At 41.9% G+C, this 26,151-nt stretch overlaps 1 protein-coding gene across 3 annotated transcripts in view; it reads left to right on the top strand.

The window, feature by feature from the left end:
* SACM1L (SAC1 like phosphatidylinositide phosphatase) overlaps positions 1 to 26,151 on the top strand; it is a 449,760-nt gene that overhangs the window by 268,326 nt on the left and 155,283 nt on the right. For all 3 annotated transcript variants that reach the window (XM_073549855.1, XM_073549857.1, XM_073549856.1), the window contains one exon: positions 23,029 to 23,108. In XM_073549855.1, coding sequence (XP_073405956.1) covers positions 23,029 to 23,108 — 80 coding nt within the window. The remainder of the gene's footprint in view (positions 1 to 23,028; positions 23,109 to 26,151) is intronic.

The raw sequence follows: 26,151 nt of genomic DNA, 5'->3' as shown, positions 1-26,151 counted from the left end.
TTAAAAACAACAGTGTATGAATTAGTAGCGTTCATTCTCATGTCTGGTCATTAACCGTCCAGCAATATTTCACATACATCTAACCACACATTCTAACTTGTCATCTCAGTATACATTTACATTTGCGTATAACGTTGACCTCGAAACTTGGATCGATACCCATTAACTATTTACATAACAATAACTAAAAATTAACATTTCCGCTGGAAATACTGAGGCACCTGTAAATGTGGTTTGGGCACACACTCCCACGTCCATATTCTTAGGCACTTGTTACATGGTCATCGGTGTTGCGTTCCAGAAGTCCCATATTTTAAAGAATTTCCCAGGGCACCCTCTATTTTGATTACCATGTTTTTATATGGAATCACTGAATTGACAAGTTCTACCCATGATATAGTGTTGGGTGTAAACTACCCTTTCATCTCAGAGCAATTAATTTCCTGGCCAAAAATAGCATCTCTGGGAGAAATATATATATATTTTTTTCTAACATATTTATTGAATTAAAGAGCATTACAATAAAAGAGATACATACAAATCTTGAAGTAACAAGCTATTTGGCAGGTGTAAAACTCACAATATCGGTTTAAAGAGCATTACCAGAAAGTAAGTCATGCAGGTTTGAAGGAGTCCAGCTTGTTATGTGCTTTTATTTGATAGGCATAATACTCATAAATGTTCCCCACCTCTCGTAAACCCCCCCCCCCAATATATAAACCCCTTAAACGACTCTGCATTTGATTAACGATCAAGTTCAAGGAATAGGATTATGTTCGCTAATTTTCTGAAGAAGATACCACTGGGTGTTTTCAAAGTGTGTCCTTAGTGTGTCCCTGGTATCTTGAGACGGTGATGGGATGAACAATGGCCACGTACTCAAAAATCTCCCAGTCAATTTTGAGAAATATTTTAATATAATGGTCCCCATTATTTTCTTCCACAACCCCAAGCAGCCAAACCAAGGAATCCAGGGGAATTGGTATTGCTATTAGGGATGACAAGAAGGTGGTAACCTCCTGCCAGAATGTATGTACACCATGGCACCTCGGACATTTAGAGGTCTGAGTATGACCCATTTTTGCTAATTTAGCTGCTTTAAGATATGCTTGATGGATTCTATATAATTGGGTCATTTTGTTGTTAGCTGATGGGGAAACCTTGATTGAGGACTCCAGCATCTCCTCCCAGTCCTCCTCCTCAATGATAGGAATCAAAAGCTGCCTTTTTCCCTTAACCGACAATGGAGTAGAGTCCATGTTTTGGCTTCTTGGTGTTGTGTGTACAATCTATGAGAGCACAGCCATTCTGACCTGTTGCCACTCGAGGGCTCTGCAATATATTTCTTTTCAGATTCTTTTAATTTAATGTCTATTTCTGCATCTTTCCTGGTTGTGACTCTCTTATCGTATGAGATTGTAGATGAGAGACGGCCCCTTAAGGGCCCGTTACACATAGCGATATCGTTAGCAATATCGCTGTAGTGTCACTGGTTTTGTGATGTAGCAGCGATATTGCTAGTGATATCGCTAAATGTGATACTTACCTCCGACCGGCTCCCCCCGCTGTCTGTCGCTGATCACGCGAGAACTTCCTGGACCATTTCTCTTTGGGCGCTTCCTGTGGCGCCGACGAGCGACGCGTGGACGCGGGCGGAGGACGTCAGGATCGCCGCGTCTGACAGTTAAGTAGTGACCCCCGACCACTGCTATGTCGCTGGTGAGATCTGCCTGTGTGGCAGCTCACTAGCGACCACTTAGCGATGCACCAGTGATCCATATAGTTGTCGGGATCGCTGGTGCATCGCTTTGTGTAACGGTACCCTTAGATATGCTTTCAATGTGTCCCAGAGTAAGTTGACATTATGGGGTTCAGTTGTTATAAAACGGTCTAGTTGTGCAATTGTTCTGTCACATGGGCCAATTAATTTAAGCCAGAATGAATTTAATTTCCATAATGGTCTGCGAGTGATACAGCCAAACTTAAAGGCCCCGTTACACATAACGATGTCACATCGATCCCACCAATGATCCAACATGGATGGGATCTCTGGAATATCGTTAGGCTGATCGCTGGTGAGCGGTCACATAGACCCTCCAGCGATCAGGACCAGCGAGCAAGCTGGTTTCCAATGTAAACAGCGGGTATCTAAGAGCCACGCGGCTCTTAGATACCCGCTGTTTACATTGGAAACCGGCGTCGCTGATCGCTGGTCTCTCGCTGCCACACGCAGCGATGCGCGCTGGCCAGCGGGAGACCAACGATCAAAAAACGGCCCAGGACGATGGAGCGCGATCAGCGATACCCGGCAGGGGGGCCGGCTGCTGATCCATGTCACACACAGCGATATTGCAGGCGAGATCACTGATGCGTCGCAAAATCAGCGATCTCGCTGGCGATATCGCTGTGTGTGACGGGGCCTTAAGAGTTAACACCACCGGGCTGTGGTCTGACACTCCTCTGCCTCCATCTTGTGCTATATCTACCCAGAACGCCAAATTATATAGTCCAGACGCAACAAGGTGCGTCTGGTAGAGGAGTGAGTGACAAGTGTATTCTCATGTGCTCGGGTGTCTCAACCTCCACAGGTCTATCCACCCATTCCCTTTTATATATGTAGCCATGTTGGTGGTAGAAGGTGTTGTTGAAGTGTCGCCACTATCTAGTCGTAGTTTATCTAATGTATTATCCATTATGAGGTTAAAATCGCCCATGCATAAAATATATGCCTCTGGGTAGTTCAATGCAAAGCTCACAGCTTTTTTTACAATGCTTATATTGGCTGGTGGTGGATTATATATACAAAGAATAACATCATTTTTAGAATTAATACTCGCATGGACAAATACAAAGCGTCGCTCTGGGTCTCTACAGGAGGCTTTAACCTCCCATTTTACTGACTTACGTATAAAAAGAGATACTCCTCTTGAATAGCTTGTGTGTAAGGAGTGTAACGACCATTGCGCACCCATGGTTTATGGATCCATTTGGCTTTATCTCTAGTGAGATGAGTCTCTACCAGGGCTATTATATGAGGGTGGTATTTCTTTACCTGTGAGAAAAATTTGATTCTTTTCCATGTGGATTTTAGGCCCCTTACATTCCTCATACATACTAGCTCAGAGTTCACAAATTCCATTCTATAACTTTTTACCAGTCTAGTCGTTTGGGCTTCGGTACGTTCTTATGAGATTCCATATTTATCCACATTGCAGAGATTGCATAATCTTGAGGGGGTTCCTTCTAAAGTACCTAGCAGCTATCAACCAATGAATAAGAGTCATTGCAACAAAACCAAGAGGAAGAAAAGCATACAGTTGACACAAATAGACATTCTTGGTGTATAGCATTTTTGTACTTGGAGGATACCTTCACTGATCACAGTGTCCAGTATAGTTGGATTTCGTGTCTTCCAAGTGGAGTTCCTAATGCTCGATTAATGGAAACAGAGTTTTACAAGCCACAGTAATGATCGCTCTGGATAACTTAAAGGGAATCTGTCACCCTTTTTTTTTGCCCTATGAGCTGCCGGCATTGACATCAGGGGCTTATCTACAGCATTACAGAATGCTGTAGATAAGCCCCGATGTAACCTGAAAGATAAGAAAAACACGTTGGATTATACTCACCGGAGGGGGCGGTCGGTCTGATGGGTGTCGCTGACCAGGCCGGCTCCTCCCATCTTCATACGATGCCATCTTCTTCCCTTCCTGTAGTAGCTTCGGCGCAGGCGCACTGCTCTGCCCTGTTGACAGATTCCCTTTAAGGAGTTCATTTCTTATTCGGTCCAGGATGTCGTTGAAGCCATTCTGACAATTCTTTAGGAGTTGAAAAGAATGTCGATGATCCCTCATGGAGAATGCGCAAGCGGACAGGGTAAATCATGGAGTAGATGATATTTCTGTCCTGGAGTTTCGGTTTCACATCCATAAATTGTACGCGTTGTTTTTGTAGGTCCACTGAGAAGTCAGGAAATACTGAGATTGTGGTGTTATCATAATTGATGGGACCTTTATGTCTGGCCAAACTTAGAGTGATATCTCTTTCCTTACAATTCAGAATACATGCAAGGAATGGACGTGGAGGTGCACCGGGTGGGAGAGGTCTGGCCAGGACTCTATGCACTCTTTCTACCGCAAACACTGTATCCAACAGAGAAACACTGGCTGTGGGTCTCTTATTCAGGGCTCTACACCACCTCTCCCACATTGTATCTGATAAAGTTCAGATCCCCAAGCAGGTTGTGGGGGAGGGAGTGCTCTCATTGCTCTCTCTCTTAATGCCACAGAACTAGGAGCCAAGATGGCCGTTGACACCTCCAGAGCTGTATTCTATGTGGTTGATTTGTTGTTCCCTGCCCAACTGAGGCTGAACCAAATCAGCCACTCTGGAGCCAGGTTAATTCCACCTCAGGATGATGACGTTTACGGGCTTACCAGAGCCTCAGGTGTCAGGTATGATGCAGGATCATGTACGGATGGCAGAAACTCCACCAAGATGCAACCTCTCAGGGCTTACATAGCCACTTTCCCCAGTCATTTGCGATATTCTTGGTGTCAACTGATAGAAGTGAGATGGGACGATATGACTCGGGTTGCATTGGATCTTTTCACGGTTTTAAAATTACTACTACAATTTTTTCATTTAAGAAAGTCCTTACTGAGAGCTAGAAGAACCTGGAAAAATATGTAGACAATCCTTTTATGAAGCTGAGGTTGAAGTTTTATTCAGAGATGAGCAGCAGCACAGTTCATGGAAAGTCAGTTAAGATGAAGCATGCAGGCACAAACAGGGGTCCAGACAGGCAGAGTAACGCTGGGATGTCTGGCGATGGTTTGGCCCCGAATTATGCCTTTTTATACATGATACAGACAAAAAAAAACTGCATTTTTCAGCGAAATGCATATACATGGTAACCTCATAGAAAGAAACATGTTTTTAGAATGATGAACACGATAACACAATATGACAGTATTAATGAACATTTCCCCAAACTACATTAAAACCCGTAAAACTCAATGTTCCTTTCAGAAACTGTCATTAATCTAATCACGGGTCTTGGGCTGATCCCATAAATCCGTACCTTTTGACAAGTATACAGGTCTGTTTTCCAATATCACCACCACAAGTACACTTATTCACCATATTATTACCTCATTGCCCTGTAGCTGATCCAATTAACGTGTGCGTATGTCCACTACACCTGCTAATGGATATGATCTCATTTTACATCTCTTATTTGCCTAGGGCTTCCAGGAGAGCATCTCATTAGCTCTTTTAGGTACATCTTATTCCTTTTTTTAGAGGCTGAATCAGTTGGTTCCTAACTTTGCACCAGATGGCGGCCTGGTTCATCATGGCTGCTCAGTATATTATAGCTGATCATTCTCTTAGAAGTCCACCTCTTGTACTCTGTCCAGAGTACAACCTTTACATTGAGGTAACTGGAGGTGAATTGCAGTAGACGGAATCCATTGTTTCATATCCCCGAGATACAGAGGTAGAAGGGCTGTCGGTACCTGGATCCAGTGGTAGGTGGAGTGGGTCTTTCAGAACTACTAACCCTGGGGGGACGTGGTCTCCTGTAACGCCTTAACACATGGGTGTAATTGTCGACACGGGCTTGCAGCCGGCACAGCTCTTGGACATGGTTAAGATTCTGGTGCAGAAATGTTTGCTTACAGCTTATATAGAGCAAACAGCTGAACACAATCCCGCCAAGGAGGAACGCCCAGAGTGCGGGATGTGTGAAGAACTGTACTGCTGCATTTTGGAATGGGGGGAAAAATTTTCCCGTGAAAAATTTGATAATCTTTGCCCACCAAGAGTTATTCAACTCCTCATATTGTTTAATCACCTTCTGAATTATTTTTTTTATTGTTGGCTACAGTGAGTAAACTCTGACTGGTCTGAATGTACAGTTTCTGGAAATGTTCCAGAAATTCCAGGTCTTGAATCATCTGATACAGGCCCTTGCCCATGGATATATGGGGAGAGGCTTACCTTGGGGTACAGTATATTACATTGTACTCCCTTCTTAACAGGATGACTGGCTGATAAACCCATTTTTGTTCATCAACTCTAATATCGATAATTGGTGTGACTGTACAGTATAATGCTGGCCGTGCTAGGCCTGTAATCATGCCGGAAGGAGTGCGGAAATTGACATATTCTTTAGTAGGGACGTGGAAGCACATTTCTAAATTATTAAACTGCCAAAACAAAGGGCCTCTGAGTTCCTTGAGAATGAGAGGGCAGGTAGTTTCCTCATTCTCCAAACAGGGGCGGTTCTGGACATAATGACTCCATAAGAACACACCAAATCAGAAAGTTCTTGGCCACATAAGGTGGTAGAAATTTTTTGAATACCATCTGGAGTTCGAACATAATTAAAAGTATTGTCTGTCTGGTTCCTAACCCCAATAAGTTTTGATGGACTGAGCCCATATCAATTTGACTCAGGAGAGGGTGAACAGAACCTCGGATGGGTAATAATGCACCGAAGGTACAATCTTCCATATCAAGATTAGTACATCCCATCCTCCCAATTTTCCACCAATCAACATGCTTTTTTGCAAATTCAGTTATACCTGGCCATGTGCGGCCCATTTCCCATGGCCAGTGACCGTTGAGAAGAGTTTGGAGAAGTATCTTGGTGTTGGTATGCATTTCCCCCTGTAGGGCACTATAAGCAAGAGCATGTTGGGTTACATTGCTAATTTCCTGGGTAACCTGGAATAATGCTCTAATCTGACTTTTAAGATAATCCATCATTCGGGCCTGTTACTTTTGATTGTTGATGTTCATTTGGCCTTGGATGGCACTTTGGACTAGGGACACATTTTCAGAGTCAGCTCCAATAGCTGCAAGAGAGGATAATCTACTACTGGGTGTCTGGAGGTCTACAGTATTAAGGACACCTGCTGCTGTCTCTGCACCTCACAAAAGAGTATCATACCACTCTTTTCTTTCTTTGTAAACCAGATTCAGGGCCTGAGAATTCCTGTTTTACGAATAATGCTACGCTTTGAAACCCTAGGGTTTTGAGTGGATACAGTCCTGGCTGTCAACTCTTTGAAAATTCATGCTGAACCCATGTAGGAAAGGGGCACATGCTGGGATATGTTTTACTAAATCCCATACTGACACATTGAGGTGCCATGTGAACAAACCATACTGAGTATTTAAAGAGATAAAATGGACAGTATTGAGAATGCGGATTGGGTTCACTACTCGTGTGAAAACCGTTTTTTTACATGCTGGACTAGTTCCCAAGGTATTAGACCAATTATGGTTGGTACTGGAGTGTTAATTCTAGAGGGCATATTATACTGATCCATGCTGAATATCAAGGATCTACGTGGGACTGTGTGTAATTCGTAGATAATACAAAGAAATCAAAGTTAGTCTGTAGTAATCTCTGGTCAAGGTCTTGGAATGTAAAGGGTACACTGTAAAGTCAGTAGCACAACCCCAGGATGTTTTTCTCTTTCCCATTTCCCCCATCTGGGGCGTTTCCCCACCAAAGAGAATCCCTCCACTCTTTTCCAATCATGACAGGACAATTGCCCTGTGTAGATTCGTTTGTAAACTGAGTAAGTATTTGATCTTTCCATGGGGTCACAATGTCTACACTAGAAGCACACATTTGTCTTCCTAAGTGCAGGGTCAATGTAGAATTGTCTAATGATGCTGCATTATTAATACTTAAAGCTCTATTCATTATATAACACTCATTGACACAGAGATACTGTGGTTATATAATATTTTCTACGTGAAAGACCAACACATGTTGATGCTACTTTATCAATACCAAAAATGAAGGAACAAGGCCTCCCTTTTCCACTTGTTACTGCCCCATCCTCGAAGAAGAGATCTTTTTCCATAACTGGTCTACTAAAATGAAAAACTTGTTCCTGGGCACAAAAAGGGAGAACAAACAACCCCAGTTCAAGACACTAAAGTATAATAGAAGTCAGTAACGTTTGAGTCCCAAAGTAATAAGGAGTCCTTGAATCTTCTGCTCCATGTATCCCGATCCTCCTGTCCTCTCGTCTCTGGATTCTCCTGAGTCTTCTCCCTCTGTCACTGTATAGTGTGAACCACCATCTCCAGATACTCCGGTGGATCCGTGGCTTCAGAGTTCCGTCAAGGATCTGTGAAAAACAAGAAAGCGAAGTATCAGTTCTTACCAATAGTCTTAGAAGAATTCTTAAGAAGCTTACATTAATCAATATGAACAATTTTGACACCCTTGTCCCTTGGTTGGCTGCTCCTCCGTACTCCCAAAACTGTGGGGCCAATGATTTGAGTAACAACAAAGGGACCTTCTCAATTAGCTTCCCAGGGTCCTATTTTTCTGAATTTTTTAACCATGACCTGAGCTCCTGTAACAATTTTAGACTCGTAGGATTTGGTATGGGCAGTATTAGTGGCCGGGAGTGCCTCTACTCAGTTTGAAAAGACAGCCACTAAAACCTGAGCATATCGGAAACCACCTTTTAGCAGGATTGAAGGGGCCAATGAAATCAATTTGGATAGACTGCCAGGGTCCCTCCGCTACTGGTATTTCGCGGAGATGATGCTTGCCTTTTCCTTTAGGGATTTTTTTGTAAGCAAATTAGGCATTCATCATGTATCTCATGGCACAAACCTCATAATTGGGGATGCCACATTTTGTTTTGTATAAGCTCCAGTAGAGCTTCTGGTCCTGAATGAGCAAAAACTGAATGGTTAAATTTAATCAAAGGCTTAATCATTGTTTTGGGGATATGAGGTACCAGCCTGTAATTAACCCTTTTGTAATACAGGCACTCCCCTTTTTCAATGGGCAGAGAGTCCAGGGAATGGAATAGGGATGAGTCCTCCATCCTTCTCCTCTGCCTTTATGAGGTCTTGGGAAAAAAAGAAGAAACAAGGGGAGCACTCAGGGCTTTTTAGTGACTGCAGTGATGATCTCTTAGGAATATTTGTCATCGTCTATAAGGGCGACTTTCTTGACTGCGTGATCCACATATGCATTGCCAAAAATTTTGGGGTAAGGAGTCAGCTTCTGGTGTACTTTAATTTTACAGGAGGAATATAAATTTGGGAATTGTTTGCCCCGTTGCACAATTTGTCTGAGAATATCTGCATGTTGTAAGGGCTTATTTTGTGAATCTACCATCCCCCTCAGGGCCCACACATTGAGATACAGAGTGAGGGAAGAAACAACATATGCACTGTCACTGAAAATATTCATAGCTTTGGTGAACGCTAGAATGACCTGCAGAGCTTCTTACAATTCAGCTCTCTGGGCAGAGAAGTGACCTGGGAGCTTATACTGCAGCAGCATTGGTTTAGCTGGAAACATCAGAGCGTCTGTCCTTGCCCATGGAAAGGGGGGCAAGGGGAGCACCCCATCAATCGTTTCCTGCGGTGGGAAGCCCCAAAAATCGATCCTCGTCTGGACACGGCTTCTGCCCAACAGCTCCCACCTCTGCCCCAAAGAGATCCTCAGTAAGAGGCCGATCCTCGTGTTCCACAACTCCTTTATCAAAGCAGCATAGGGGCGAGGAGGAGTGACCGCTCCCTGAATGGCATGGATCTCCGGGCATGAAGGATTGGTAGCTACTGGGGAGGAAGCAGGAGCAGAAGGCTCTTCTTGAGACTGGGCTAACCATTTGGAGACCGTTATACTGCTGATACTGCCTAGGGTCATTCACCACTGGATGCGGAGGTCTAACTCCAAAAGGAAGTCTGAAGAACTCCCACGGCTGCTGGGTGAGGTTAAATGGCGCTCGGGCTTCAGTCCCTGGCACAAAATTGGGATAAAGACATCTGTGTCCAAGCTGCCCACAAAAGTAACACATAGGATGACCCCTTGTGGGATTCCGGGGGGGGATCTGCCAAATGGAACCTGCTCATTCTTGGCACTTGCGCATACACCCAAGGAATTTCTGGTCTCCTTGAATCAGCAGATACACCCCGAGGTGATTGGTACGCAAAAAACATTGGACTAATCACCCTTCACCTCGGACTGCATTGTCCTAACATTTGTCAGCATAGCCTCCACAACACCTTCAATAGATTCTGCAAAACTCCTGATTTAAAAACCCCTTCCAAGGGCAACCTTTTGTTACAAATTGTTCCATCTTAGCAAATTTATCACCCTGGTCCATAGTATCTAAGGTCTTATCAAACAGAACACATCAGGCAGCAACCCATTTATCTGCTTCTGCTCTGAGATCATTCCCCTTCTTAATTTTAAAGGAATCTAACAATGCCGGAGAAGGCTTCCTCCCCCCTAACTTCATTCTCCCCTGAGATGCTGTTAGATCATATTGAATCCTTTTTGCTTGCTGGGCTTTAACCCTGCTGTGGAACCATGAAAAAAAGTTACTTCTTTGGTACCATGGGGTCTAAATGACCCCAGTCTCAAAATCATCATATTTCATTAAAATGAACATACTGGTTGTTCAGAATAATCAAGTTTCATTCTGTCATCATTTCAGAACAGTTATAAAATCAAACGTAACTTTGAAGTGATTTATTTGTCATCATCAAACACAAACTGAAATTTATACCAAAAAATGCTCATGTCATACAAATATCCAGACTGGGTCTTGTATTTCACTTTAGCACTTTGAATTTTTTGGTTCGACCATTTGACAACTTCTTCAATCAAAGCATTGTTGAAAAAAGTTCGAATGATTTCAAGGGTGTTATCTGCAAGATGTCCATAACCCTTTGGTACTGGTTTGGTCTTGACAATGTTTCGGATTGGAGTTTGTTGAATAGTCTTTGGCTGTAGCAACCACTTATAGCCATCTTTGCCAAGAATTTCACCTGAAGTATCATCGTTGTCGTCCTCCTCATCGGAGGAATTAGCGTCGCCAATGTCAGACAGAATAGCACTTTGTTCGCTTTCTGAATCCGATGCGGCATTGAGATCTGCGTCACTTTCGACCCAGCTCAAATTATCTTCCAAATTACCTTCATTATCAGTATCCACATCGCTAGAAGCATCCAAAGCTGCTAATATTTCATCAGAAGTCATCACAGTTCGTCTAGCCATTGTTTATTTACAATTCTATTACAAACCTGTGAATAAACAGAAAATATAAAAAAAAAAAAAAAATCAGACAATAAAGGTACTATGGGGTCAGGAGAGTCCCAAACACAGAAAATTGAATATAACTTTGAAACAAAATTGAAAAACAAACTCAAAATATCATCAACATAAGCAGAAATAGTTAGGTCCATATATATTTGGACAGACAACATTTTTCTAATTTTGGTTCTAGACATTACCACAATGAATTTTAACCCCTTTCTGTCACGTGACCTACTATCCCGTCCATGTGCCCTGGGACTTAATTCCCAGGGACGGGATAGTACGTCACAGCGATCAGCGGCGCCCACGTGGTGAGCGCCACTAATCGCGGCCGTGTGTCAGCTGATTATCACAGCTGACACCCTGTACAATGTATCAGGGGCGGTCACGGACCGCCCCCGACACGTTAACCCCTTGCACACCGCGATCAAACACGATCGCGGTGTACCGGGGGTGGTTAAAGGGAAGCATCGGCAGGGAGGGGGCTCACTCCGTGCCTCCCTGAGCCCCCTACAGCAGCGCAGTTTGCAGCGCTGCTGCGGGGGCTCCATCCCTGCAGGTCCCCGAATCCAAGATGGCGACGGGGACCTTCGGGGGCCTGCAGGGAGCTGGCTTCCTCAGTGCCTGCAAAGCACAGGCATGAGGAAAGCCTGTGCAGTGCCTGTGACAGATGGCTGATCTGTCACAGTGATCTGTGATGTGACAGATCAGCGATCTGTCACATAACAGGTATGTCCCCCCTGGGACAATGTAATAAAGTTTAAAAAAAAAAAAAAAAAAAAAAGTGTAAAAATAATTTTAAAATCGCTAAATAATAATAATTAAGAAAAAGAAAAAAAATATTCCCTAATAAATTCATTTTTTTGGAAATAAAAAAAACAAACAATAAAAGTACACATTTGGTATCGCCGCGTCCGTACTGACCCGCCCTATAAAACTGTTCCACTAGTTAACCCCTTTAGTGAACCCCTTAAAAAATAAAAAACTAAACAAGAAATAATGATTTATTATCATACCCCCAAACAAAAAGTGCAATAACGCGCGATCAAAAAGACGCATATAAATATCCATGGTACCGCTGAAAACGTCATCTTGTCCCACAAAAAACGAGCCGCCATACAGCATCATCAGCAAAAAAATAGTTATAGCTCGCAGAATAAAGTGATGCAAAAATAATTATTTTTTATATAAAATTGTTTTCGTTGCATAAAAGCACCAAAACATAAAAAAAGACATAAATGAGGTATCACTGTAATCGTACTGATCCGAAGAATAAAACCGCTTTATCAATTTTACCGCAGGCGGAACGGTGTAAACGCACCCCCCAAAAGAAATTCATGAAACGCTGTTTTTTGTTCATTCTGCGTCCCAAAAATCGGAATAAAAAGCGATCAAAAGATGTCACGTGCCCGAAAATGATACCAATAAAAACGTCAACTCGTCCCGCCAAAAATAAGACCTCACATGACTCGGTGGGTCAAAATATGGAAAAATTATAGCTCTCAATATGTGGTGATGCAAAAACTATTTTTACAATAAAAAGCGTCTTTTAGCGTGTGACAGCTGCCAAACATAAAAACCCGCCATAAATGGTAAATCACACCCCCCGTTATCACCCCCTTAGTTAGGGAAAAAATAATAAAATTAAAAGAAAATGTATTTATTTCCATTTTCCCATTAGGGTTAGGGCTAGACTTAGGGCTGAGATTAGGGTTAGGGGTGTGTTGGGGTTAGGATTGCAGTTATAATTGGTGGTTTCCACTGTTTGGGCACATCAGGTGCTCTCCAAATGCAACATGGCGTCTGATCTCAGTTCCAGCCAATTCTGCGTTGAAAAAGTCAAATGGTGCTCCTTCCCTTCCAAGCTCTGCCATGCGCCCAAACAGTGTTTTACCCCCACATATGGGGTGTCAGCCTACTCAGGACAAATTGCAAAACAACTTTTGGGGTCGAATTTCTCCTGTTACCCTTAGTAAAATAAAAAAATTGGGGGCAAAAATATCATTTATGTGGAAAAAAAATGATTTTATTTTCACGCCCGGTCGTTATAAACTTCTGTGAAGCACTTGGGGGTTCAAAGTGCTCACCACACGTCTAGATAAGTTCCTTAGGGGGTCTAGTTTCCAAAATGGGGTCACTTGTGGGTATTTTCCACTGTTTAGGTACATCAGGGGCTCTCCAAAAGCAACATGACACCCTCAGACCATTCCATCAAAGTCTGCATTCCAAAACGTCACTACTTCCCTTCCGAGCCCTGACGTGTGCCCATACAGTAGTTTTCTCCCACATATGGGGTATCAGCGTACTCAGGACGAAATGGACAACTTTTGGGGTCCAATTTCCCCTGGTACCCTTGGGAAAATAAAAAAAATTGGTGACTAAAGGATCATGTTTGTGGAAAAAAAGCGAATTTTTATTTTCACGCCCGGGCGTTATAAACTTCTGTAAAGCACGGGGGGGTTGAAAGTGCTCACCACACATCTAGATAAGTTCCTTGGGGGGTCTAGTTTCCAAAATGGTGTCATTTGTGAGGAGTTTCCACTGTTTTGGTACAGCAGGGGTTTTCCAATCGCGACATGGTGTCCGATCTCAATTCCAGCCAAAAAAGTCAAATGGCGCTGCTTCCCTTCTGAGCTCTGTCATGCGCCCAAATAGTCGTTTACACCCACATATGGGGTATCGGCGTACTCAGGACAAATTGCACAATAACTTTTAGGGTCCTGTTACCCTTGGAAAAATAAAAATTGGGGGTGAAAAGATCATTTTTGTGGAAAAAATGATTTTTTTAATTGTACCGCTGTACGTTATAAACTTCTGTGAAGCCCTTGTGGGTTCAAAGTTCTCACCACATATCTAGATAAGTTCCTTGGGGGGGTCTAGTTTCCAAAATGGGGACACTTTTGGGGGGTTTCCACTGTTTAGGTACATCAGGGGCTCTCATTCTCATTCAGAGATCACTGAAGAATGGGCTCTCCAAACGTGACATGGCGTCCAATCTGAATTCCAGCCAATTTTGCATTGAAAAAGTCAAATGGCGCTCCTTCCCTTCTGAGCTCTGCCATGCGCCGAAACATTGGTCCCCCCCCACATATCAGGTATTAGCGTACTCAGTACAAACTACACAATAACTTTTGCAGTCCAATTTCTCCTGTTACCCTTGGTAAAATAAAAAAAATTGAACCTGAAGTATTTTTTTTTGTGAAAAAAAAGTTAAATGTTCATTTTTTTTTTTAAATATTCAAAAAATTCCTGTGACGCACCTGAAGGGTTAATAAACTTCTTGAATGTGGTTTTGAGCACCTTAAGGGGTGCAGTTTTTAGATTGGTGTCACTTTTGGGTATTTTCTATCATATAGACCCCTCAAAGTGGCTTCAAATGTGATGTGGTCCGTAAAAATAAAATGGTGTTGCAAAAATGAGAAATCGCTGGTCAACTTTTAACCCTTATAACTTCCTAACAAAAAAAAATTTTGGTTCCAAAATTGTGCTGATGTAAAGTAAACATATGGGAAATGTTACTTAAGTTTTTTGTGTGCCATATCTCTGTGATTTAAGGGCACAAATATTCAAAGTTGGAAAATTGCGAAATTTTAAAAATTTTCGCCAAATTTCCGTTTTTTCCACAAATAAACGCAAGTTATTTACGAAATTTTACCACTACATGAAGTACAATATGTCACGATAAAACAATGTCAGAATCACCAGGATCCATGGAAGCGTTTGAGAGTTATTTCCTCATAAAGGGACAGTGTCAGAATTGTAAAAATTGGCCCGGTCATGAACGTGCAAACCACCCTTGGGGGTTATGGGGTTAAACAAAACAATTCAGATGCAGTTGAAGTTCAGACTTTCAGCTTTCATTTGAGGGTATCCACATTAAAGTTGGATGAAGGGTTTAGGAGTTTCAGCTCCTTAACATGTGCCACCCTGTTTTTAAAGGGACCAAAAGTAATTGGACAATTGACTCCAAGGCTATTTCATGGAAAGGTGTGGGCAATCCCTTCGTTTTGTCATTCTCAATTAAGCAGGTAAAAGGTCTGGAGTTGATTTGAGGTGTGGTGCTTGCATTTTGCTGTGAAGGAAACCAGCGGTCAAAGGAGCTCTCCATTCAGGTGAAACAAGCCATCGTTAAGCTGCAAAAACAGAAAAAACCCATCCGAGAAATTGCTACAACATTAGGAGTGGCAAAATCTACAGTTTTGGTACATCCTGAGAAAGAAAGAAAGCACTGGTGAACTCATCAATGCAAGAGACCTGGGCGTCCACGGAAGACAACAGTGGTGGATGATCGCAGAATAATCTCCATGGTGAAGAGAAACCCCTTCACAACAGCCAACCAATTGAACAACACTCTCCAGAAGGTAGGCGTATCAATATCCAAATCTACCATAAAGAGAAGACTGCATGAAAGTAAATACAGAGGGTTCACTGTACGGTGCAAGCAACTCATTAGCATCAAGAATCAAAAGGCTAGACTGGACTTTGCTAAAAAAAAATCTAAAAAGGCCAGCACAGTTCTGGAAGAACATTCTTTGGACAGATGAAACCAAGATCAACCTCTACCCGAATGATGGAAAGAGAAAAGTATGGTGAAGGTGTGGTACAGCTCATGATTCAAAGAATACCACATCATGTGATGGCTTGGGCATGCATTGCTGCCAGTGGCACTGGGTCACTAGTGTTTATTGATGATGTGACACAGGACAGAAGCAGCCGAATGAATTCTGAGGTATTCAGAGCCATACTGTGTGCTCAGATCCAGCCAAATGCAGCCAAACTGATTGGTCGTCGTTTCATACTACAGATGGACAATGACCCAAAACATAAAGCCAAAGCAACCCAGGAGTTTATTAAAGCAAAGAAGTGGATTATTCTTGAACGGCCAATCCAGTCACCTGATCTCAACCCAATTGAGCATGCATTTCACTTGTTAAAGACTAAACTTGAGACGGAAAGGCCCACAAACAAACAGCAACTGAAAACCACCGCAGTGAAGGTCTGGCAGAGCATCAAAAAGGAGGAAACACAGCGTCTGGTGATGTCCATGAGTTCAAGACTTCAGGCAGTCATTGCCAAGAAAGGGTTTTCAACCAAGTACTAGAAATGAACATTTTATTTACAATTATTTCATCTGTCCAGTTACTTTTGGTCCCTTTAAAAACAGGGTGGCACATGTTAAGGAGCTGAAACTCCTCATACCCTCAAATGAAAGCTGAAAGTCTGAACTTCAACTGCATCTGAATTGTTTGTTTAAAATTCATTGTGGTAATGTCTAGAACCAAAATTAGAAAAATGTTGTCTCTGACCAAATATATATGAACCTAACTGTATGTTACTTGAAAATACATAGGAGGTCAATGTCTGAGGTTGACCATTTTTAGAAATATTTCAATTTATTCAGTGCTGGCGTCTATGTGACCCCATGGTTCCACATCAGCGTTAAGATGGGGACATGAACTCGGAGCACAAAAGACATGAAATAACAGGAAGTATCCTCCTTAGATTTAATCTGAAATTATACAGTCATAATTCAAAACCAAGAACATTACGAAACACTCCCTTCCTTTCCTCCCAATTAGGCAAATTTTTAACAAATTTAAGATGGATCAGGGACATTTGTCCGGGGACTGTTCTAGGGGTAGAGGCAGCATCAAACTTAAACTCCATCTGGGATGAATCCTCTCTCTCCTCCTCATCTGCCAAATCTTTCCTCAAGTGTTGTCTGCATATGCTGGAGCTGTCAGGACAGTATATCTTGTGTTTTGCATAGTCCCTCACCCATTATCCTATCATTGTTCTCCATTTTAGAACTGTGTCTATATTAGCCCCGCACTTTGAAGCTGCAGTGTCCATCTGTGCCAAAACTGCTCTCAACTGCAGCTCACACCCCTCCTTTTGTGTTTCTTCTGCTAACTTCAGTGTCTCATTCAGCTTTTGTAATCTCTCCCCATATGCTGCACCACCCCGGATTATCATGTTAACATACTGTCATGTAGGTTGCCTATCAGTAGCCTGATCGAAAGCTACGACTATCTAAGGCTAGTTTCACACTAGCGTTTTTGAGCGCAGCGACGGCCTGCGCACGGCCGCCGCTAAGCCCCGCCCCCTGCCGCGCCTCCGCCGGTAGCTCCGCCTACCGGCGCATGACTCTGCATGCGTCCTGCGTTCCATATTTTTATCACTGGGGGCGCAGGCCATGCGCAGTATGCGTTTGGCGGCGCATGCGCCTTTTGACGGTGCGCCGGCGCAACCAAACTGCAGCAGGCGGCAAGATGGCGGCAACACAGGTGCAAAAATACCGATGAGACAACCGCTCACATCCTAACAATCCATGGAGGGGGTGGTTGCTTGGTATATTGATGCACAATGAAGACTTACTTGTATGCCAGGCTGTTCACACTATGGCAATGCACAGCATCCAGGTTAGCAGCCTAGTAGTTACACCCTTCTATTAGATCAGGCGGGCTGCCCAGTGCTATCAAAATGCATCCCATGTGAACAGACACCACAGTTTACAAGACCAAATGGGCCCAACTGCACCCCAAAAAATAAAGTGCAAAAAACACATAAAAAATGTGAGTTATTAGTTGATATTTTGGCCAAAATACGTGAGCTAGTGTGAACAGGTCTGCATACAAGTCTTCATTGTGCATCAATATACCAAGCAACCGCCCCCTCCATGGATTGGTAGGATGTGAGCGATTGTCTCATCGTTATTTTTGCACCTGCGTTGCCGCCATCTTAACTATATGGGTCCACTGCATCCTGAGAGTGCATTTGTTTGGATGGCTCAAGACATGTAAAGATAGAAAGAAGCCTTTCATCAATGAGAAGCAAAGGAGAGCCAGGCTGAAGTTTGCCAAAGACTATAAGGATTGGACCATAGAGGACTGGAGTAAGGTAATCTTCTCTGAGTCTGAATTTTCAGATTTGCCCAACACCTGGTGGTCTAATGTTTAGACGTAGACCTGGAGAGGCATGCAAGCCACAGTGTATTGCACCCACTGTGAAATTTGGTGGAGAATCGGTGATGACCTGGGGATGCTTCAGAAAGGCTGGAATTGGGCAGGTTAATCTTTGCGAAGGACGTATGAATCAAGCCGCATACAAGGTTATGCTGGAAAAACAGTTCATTTCTTCTGCTCAGGCAATGTTCCCCAACTCTGAGGACTGTTTTTTGCAGCAGGACAATGTGCCATGCCACACAGCTAGGTCAATCAATGTGTGAATGAAGGACCACCACATCAAATCCCTGTCATGGCCAGCCCAATCACCATGCCTAAACCCCATTGAAAACCTCTGGAATGTAATTAAGAGGAAGATGGATAGTCACAAGCCATCAAACAAAGAACTGCTTAAATTTTTGTACTAGGAGTGGCATAAGGTCACTCAAAAGCAGTGTGAAAGACTGGTGGAAAGCATGCCAAGACGCATGAAAGCTGTGATTAAAAATCTTGGTTATTCCACAAAATATTGATTTCTTAACTCTTCCTGAGTTAACATTAGTATTGTTTTTTCTAAATGATTATGAACTTGTTTTCATAGCATTATTTGAGGTCTGCTAGCTCTGTTTTGTTTTGTTTTTTGTTTGTTTTTTTAATTTTGACCATTTTTCTTTGTCAGAAAAAGAATAAAAAATTTATTGCTTGGAAATTCGGAGACATGTCAGAAGTTTGTAGACTAAAAAAACAATTTACAGTTTGCTCAAAAATATACCTATAAAGGTTTATATACATACATGCGCACACACACACACACACACTGGTACTACAAAACTAATACAGTAATATCACACATTCAAACCCATGATTAACTGTCCAAGTTACCCAAATCTAACATGCAATATCAGCCCACCCGCCTATCATCTGCGATCCCTAAAGTTTCATAAGTAAGTGGTTACAGGGGGAAGAAAATACTTAGTCCAAATCTGCCCATCACGTTTCCAAGGAGAAAGAGACAGAGCAGCACATGTGTCTTGGGATTTACATCCAGCCAAAGAGAGGTGTCCAGTCCCTGGTGTTAGGGATGTTGTCACCAGTCTATTGTCTCCATTGGCTAAGGTTCATTCCCCCCAATCTTGATTAAATCTGTTCTAGCACATGTAATGGACATTCCTTTGTCTCAAGGCAACTACAGTCAGCATGCTGTGTTGTTGGAGGAGGGGCCCCCCATCTGTGGGGAATTCATGCGCAATATATGTGGGGGATTGTAAATTATTTATAGCTTACCTGCCTGCTGGGCACAGCGCTGTTCTACCTCAGCACATATCTGACACAGCCAGTTCCCTCAATTAGGCAGCAGGGATTCAGCTATATTAGAATGACATAGAAAGTCCCACCCCATCAGCAGATTAGAAGCCTCCGCTATGTAGATGTGACCACTCTATGCCCGGGAAGAATGATGCAATGTATAGCAGGTAGGTAAGCTGCAATTATCTGGCTGTTTGTGCTTAGGTACTTTTTTTTTTTTTTTTTCATAAAGGCCTGGATATACCCTTTAACTTTTTTTTTTTCTTAAACTTGGTAGGGCACTTTGATATGCTCATACTTTATGTAATACCTTTAATTAGAGGGTAACTGTGTTTTTAAGTAACTTTCCAGAATAAGCTGTCCTGTGTGTGTATACATCTGGTGGTTAAGTGATTTGTAGCCTATATTCTCACCAGTTCCCTCCTCTGTATGTTCCGTCTGTAATTTGTAATCCACTGAGAGCTACAGTGATTTCTTTGTTAAACAGCACAGAAAGGCTGTGCTGTCTATCTGAATCAACCTCTAATGTAATGTAAAATGCTACTTCAGCGCTCTGTGCCTTTTTCCAGGACTTTTTTTTTCCTGTCCATTTTTCTCTCCTCAGCCCCCCCCTCCACCTCTTTGCATCACCTCTGTGCGTGTCCTGCAACCAACGTGCCACTAATCAGACGCACATAACTGATCAATACCCGTACTCGTTTTTGGACAAGACTTTATTTTCCCTGTCAATTTTTTCCCTCCTTTTACACCACGTTCTTGCTTGCGTCCTACAGCCAACGACTGCTGACCAATGAAGCACATCACTAATTAGCATCCGGTTGTTGTTGTGTTTTAGTTTCTTTTCTGTGTGCCAAAAAAGAATATAATAAAAATAATTTAGATTACTTTATGGGGCTAAATTAGGGACAGTAAAAAATATACCCTAGCAATCAGTGTCTGCTGAAGTATTTTTTAATGTATAAAGTCAGGGTTAGTGTCAGATAGTAAAGCATAAAAAAGGAGGCATGCCACTTCCTTTCCTACGACACGGATAATGAGGAAGAGGATGCCACCTTTCTTTTTTTTTTTACTCCTCCCCTTGAAGTGATACCGAAGCACCTCGCAGATGCTCCATGACAGAATATAGACCAGAGCCCACCGTTAATGACCCCCTATGGACCTCACTCCTGAAGATTGAGCCACAGATTTCTGATTTTGTGGTGCACTCAGGCATCAAATTTGAAACTACCTGACTCTCAGAAAAAACTTTTTCAAAGTCTTTTTCTCTGAGGATTTTGTAAACCTCATATTGGCCCATATAAATTTGTATGCCCCAATAATTTATGGCCCAAACCCCACTTCATCATTTTCAAAGTGGACCCCTGTAGATGCAGCAGAAATTGATATTTTGGGGCCTTGTTTTATACAACATGCCACTGTTCTTCGTGTCTATGACCCATAAGTACTTTGAGGTCATCTACAAATTTTTGCATTACAATGATAATGCACAATGTCCTCCCCTATATGATCCCAACTTTGACCAACTTTTCAAAGTTCGGTCGATCATTGATCACTTCAACGACAAATTTGCTAAGGTGTACGTTCCCTAAACTGATATCTGCGCAGATAAGTCACTAATACATTTCAAGGGGAGGCTCAAAATTCCGATAATACCTTCCCAGTAAGAAGACCAGGTACAGAATTAAACTTTACAAACGTTGCAAGAGTACCTCAGAGTACACACAGATTTTTCCCCAGTCCTGGGAGAAAGTGCAAAAACTGTGGGATTTGGTGCACCCACTGCTGGATTAAGGTTATCACCTGTACATAGATAACTATTATAGCAGTATCCCTCTTTTCAAATCTCCCTCTGCCAAAGCTACCACAGCATGCGGTACTGTCTGCAAAAATTGGAAAGGGCTCTTTAGGACACTAATTGGGCAGCTGCTCAGAAAGGGTAAGAGCAGAGCCCAATGTAGCGACCTCATTCTGGTGGGCAAGGACAAGAGGGATATCTTTTCCTTTACCATCATCCATGGTGATGGCAGCACCCCCACCGCTGTACGAGGTTTCTCTACACAGGACCTCAAACAACACTGTGTCCTGGGATTTAATAAAAATATGAGGGGTGTTGATCTCTTTGATCAAGTCTTCCATATGTACAGTGCCGTGAGAAAAGAAAAAGCTGGCTGTGCACATCGCACAGATGGCAGTGCAGAATTCTTTCACACTATCATATTACATTCCTTTAGTTCCAAGAGGTAGTGATCAATCCTCTAATATTTGGAAATCAGAAAGAGGGAGGGCCCAGTACTTCTGAAACTGAAGAAGCCCATATTGTACCAGGGCAACATTTTCCAGCTGAGGTCCCTCAAACCACAAATCGGACGTAGAAGGTCGCAAAAAAGATTCCGAGTGTGTTACAGAAGGGGGATAAGAAAGGACACCACCTGTGAATGCGATATCTGGCCTGTGTATAAAATAATGCTTCAAACTGTACCACACATCCATTGATTACTAAATTCATTTATGACTTGCACAACTCGCCTATGCCAACCTAATGCACTGTTCACTACTCGCATATGGCAACCTGATGCACGCTGCACTACTCTTGTATGCCAACTTGATGCACTCTGCACTACGAATGTATGCGAACCTGATACACTTTACTCAACTCACATATGCCAACCTGATGCACTCTACATAACATACACCACATTATAAAATAAGTATACGGGGAAAAATCCTAGATAATTTCCAAAATATAGGGTCACTTGTGGGGGAGTTTCCACTATTTAGGCACAACAGGTGCTCTCCAAACGGGACACGGGACCATTCCATCAAAGTCTGCCTTACAAAACATCACTCCTTCCTTTTCTGAGCCCTGTCATGTTCCTAAACAGGAGTTTTCCCTAACATATGGGGTATCTGCGTACTCAGGAAAAATTGCACTACAAATTTTGTTTTCCATTTTCTCCTGTTAACCTTGTGACTAAAGTAAAATAATTGTGAAAATGTTAATTTTTTTCCTTCTACATTGCTTTAATTCATGTGAGGCATCTGATTAATAACCTTCTTGAATTGAATGTAGTTTTGAGGATTTTGAGGGGTGTAGTTTTTAGAAAGTCACTTTTAGGTATTTTCTTTCATATTGGTACCCAGCGTCACTTAAAATGTGATGTGGTCCCTAAAACAAATTGTTTAGTAATTTTTGTTGGAAAAAAATCGAAATTACTGATCAATTTTGAACCCTCCTAACTTACTAACAAAAAAAAAATGAAAGTTTAAAAAATGATGCAGATGTAAAGTAGATATGTGAAAAATGTTATTTATTAACTATTTTGTGTGAAATAACAATCTGGTTTAAGAGCATAACAATTAAAAGTTTGCAAATTCAGAGATTTTCACCAAATTTCCATTGTCTTCACAAACGAAGTCATAGCGAACAAATTTTACCACTGTCGTGAAGTACAATATGTCACGAAAAAACAGTCTCATAATCACTGGGATCAGTTGAAGTGTTCCAGAATTATCACATATAGTGACACTGGTCAGTATTGTCAAATTTGGCCTGGTCGTGAAGGTGAAACAGTCTTGAGGGTGGTAAAGGGGTTGCCTGTATTTGGTGGTGTGTTGCTTTGACCAGAATACCATATATAAATTTAACCATATATATTTACTCAATTGTGTTTTTGTGTCTTTCAGGTTAATCAAAAAGGATCAGAAAAGCCACTTGAACAAACATTTTCACAGATGGTAGATGGCTTTGGAAATGGAATGGTTAGGTAATCATACAGTCGCAGCATCATTTATGGTTGTTTAGTAGTTTTCACATAAAACAGAAAATATTGTGTTTTTAAATGTATTGACAATGGAGCTAACTTTTAGGTTCACACTTTTGGACACGATACCAAGGTTACTTTTAGGAGAACAGTATTAAACAATTTACCAGAAACATGAAAGACAAATATATTTGTACTTCTTTATTAGTTATGCAGATTTTCCAGAGAAATACTTAAGAAATCTTAGCGTCTCAAATGTTATGCCCACTTTTTCCATCTTTGTGATCAAGTAGCATTGAAAATATGTTTATGGTCTCCTGAAGTCTCCTACCCTTTGGAAACTGTTGTTATAGTGATTAAAGATGCTGATGTTGGCATTGTAATACACCATTTGAAGTTCTATTCTATTACATTTCTGTGTTTCTAAAATAGCAATTTGTCTTCAGCATGTCATATTTAATTAAGCAAGGACTTGTGCGGCAGGATGTCACTTTTCCCTGACTAGTACTACCTCTGGTTCTAAAATCAAGGTTTCTAGGCATGGAAGACATCATTCATATGATCTGTTTCATGGCAGGACCACTGAAAATCTGTAGTGTTTTGGCGGTTTTCCTATGAAATGGATTATATAAAGGATATCAGTAATGCTGAAGGGGTATGATGAGAGGATCCATGGCAGTAGTAGTCTGGTGGAAGTGACATCCAGCCACACTATTTCGAGCCCATGTACATATGACTTTTTTTAATAAACAGAACCGTTCGCTTTGAACTTCAAGGGCTTTAGTAAAATGCTGCTATCAGAGCAGCTAGAACTGTAACAGTGGTTTCCAATGGTTGATGTACCTTACAGAGGTTACCATTACTTTGCTTCCTTACACCAACAGATCCAATTTTAGGCTATGTGCACACGTATGCAGAAAATTCCTGACTGAAAACCGGACTCCTTCCTAGAAATAGCTAGAAATGCGGGATTTTCAGCGAAATTAATGAGCATGCTGCGTTTTTTTTCGCGGAAAAAAACACATCAATATGCACAAAAAGTGCGGAATTCATTAAAGTGAATAGGATGCTTCTTTTAAGCATTTTTAAGCGTTTTATTTGGTAAAAACGGGAAAAAAACGCTTATGTGTGCACATACCCTTAAAAACCTTAAAACCTGTTTTAGGTTTAAGTGCCTTGTCAATATAGTGTAGTTTCTTCCTTTGCCCATCATGCACTTGTACAGTGGCATGTAAAAGTTTGGACACCCCTGGTCAAAATTACTGTTATTGTGAACAGTAAAGCAATTTGAAGATTAAATTATCTCTAAAATGCCTAAACTTAAAGATGGCATATTTCCTTTGTATTTTAGACAAAAAGAAAAAAAAATTACAGTCCAAAAATTTCAAACAGAAAAATGGCCAGATGCAAAAGTTTGGGCACTCTTGGAGATTTGTGAGCTCCGATAACTTTGTCCAAGGTTTCAGACCTCAATTAGCCTGTAACATAGTTAGGCCGAAAAAAGACATTAGTCCATACAGTTCAGCCTAAAAAATTCTGTCAGAATAAATCCCCAGATCTACATCCTTCTAAAGAACCTAACAATAACTGTAAGATACAGTATTGTTGCGCTCCAGGAAGACATCCAGGCCTCTCTTGAACCCTTCGACTGAGTTCGCCATCACCACCTCCTCAGGCAAGGAATTCCAGATTCTCACTGCCCTAACAGTAAAGAATCTTCTATGTTGGTGGAAAAACCTTTTCTCCTCCAGACACAGAGAATGCCCCATTGTGACCGTCACCTTCCTTGGCATAAACAGATCCTCGGAGAGATATTTGTATTGTCCCCTTATATACTTATACATGGTTATTAGATTGCCCCTCAGACGTCTTTTTTTCTAGACTAAATAATCCTAATTTTGCTAATCTCTCTGGGTATTATAGTTCCCCCATCCCCTTTATTAATTTTGTTGCCCTCCTTTGTACCCGGTCTAGTTCCATTATATCCTTCCTGAGCATCGGTGCCCAAATCTGTACACAGTACTCCATGTGCGGTCTAACCAGAGATTTGTACAGAGGCAGTATAATGCTCTCATCATGTGTGTCCGGACCTCTTTTAATGCACCCCATGATCCTGTTTGCCTTGGCAGCTGCTGCCTGGCACTGGCTGCTCCAGGTAAGTTTATCATTAACTACGATCCCCAAGTCCTTCTCCATGTCAGATTTAACCAGTGGTTTACCGTTCAATGTGTAATGGTGATATTGATTCCTTCTTCCCATGTGTATAACCTTACATTTATCATTGTTAAACTGCATCTGCCACCTTTCGGCCCAAGTTCCCAACTAATCCAGATCCATCCGTAGCAGAATACTATCTTCTCTTGTATTGACTGCTTTACATAGTTTTGTATCATCTGCAAATATCGATATTTTACTGTGCAAACCTTCAACCAGATCGTTAATAAATATGTTGAAGAGAATAGGTCCCAACACCGACCCCTGCGGTACCCCACTGGTCACAGCGACCCAGTTAGAGAATATACCATTTATAACCACCCTCTGCTTTCTATCACTAAGCCAGTTACTTACCCATTTACACACATTTTCCCCCAGACCCAGCATTCTCATTTTGTGTACCAACCTCTTGTGTGGCACGATATCAAACGCTTTGGAAAAATCAAGATATACCACATCCAATGACTCACCTTGGTCCAGTCTATAGCTTACCTCTTCATAAAAACTGATTAGATTGGTTTGACAGGAGCGATTCCTCATAAACCCATGCTGATATGGCGTTAAACAGTTATTCTCATTGAGATAATCCAGAATAACATCTCTCAGAAACCCTTCAAATATTTTACCAACAATAGAGGTTAGACTTACTGGCCTATAATTTCCAGGTTCACTTTTAGAGCCCTTTTTGAATATTGGTACCACATTTGCTATGCGCCAGTCCTGTGGAACAGACCCCATCGCTATAGAGTCTCTAAATTATAAGAAATAATGGTTTGTCTATTACATTACTTAGTTCTCTTAGTACTCGTGGGTGTATGCCATCCGGACCCGG

This window comes from Dendrobates tinctorius, unplaced genomic scaffold, assembly GCF_039654945.1.
Source record: "Dendrobates tinctorius isolate UK_male_01 unplaced genomic scaffold, ASM3965494v1 ptg000162l, whole genome shotgun sequence".
NCBI lineage: Eukaryota > Metazoa > Chordata > Amphibia > Anura > Dendrobatidae > Dendrobates > Dendrobates tinctorius.
Note: the sequence above shows the minus strand (reverse complement) of the source record. Positions and strands in the feature narration are given on the sequence as shown.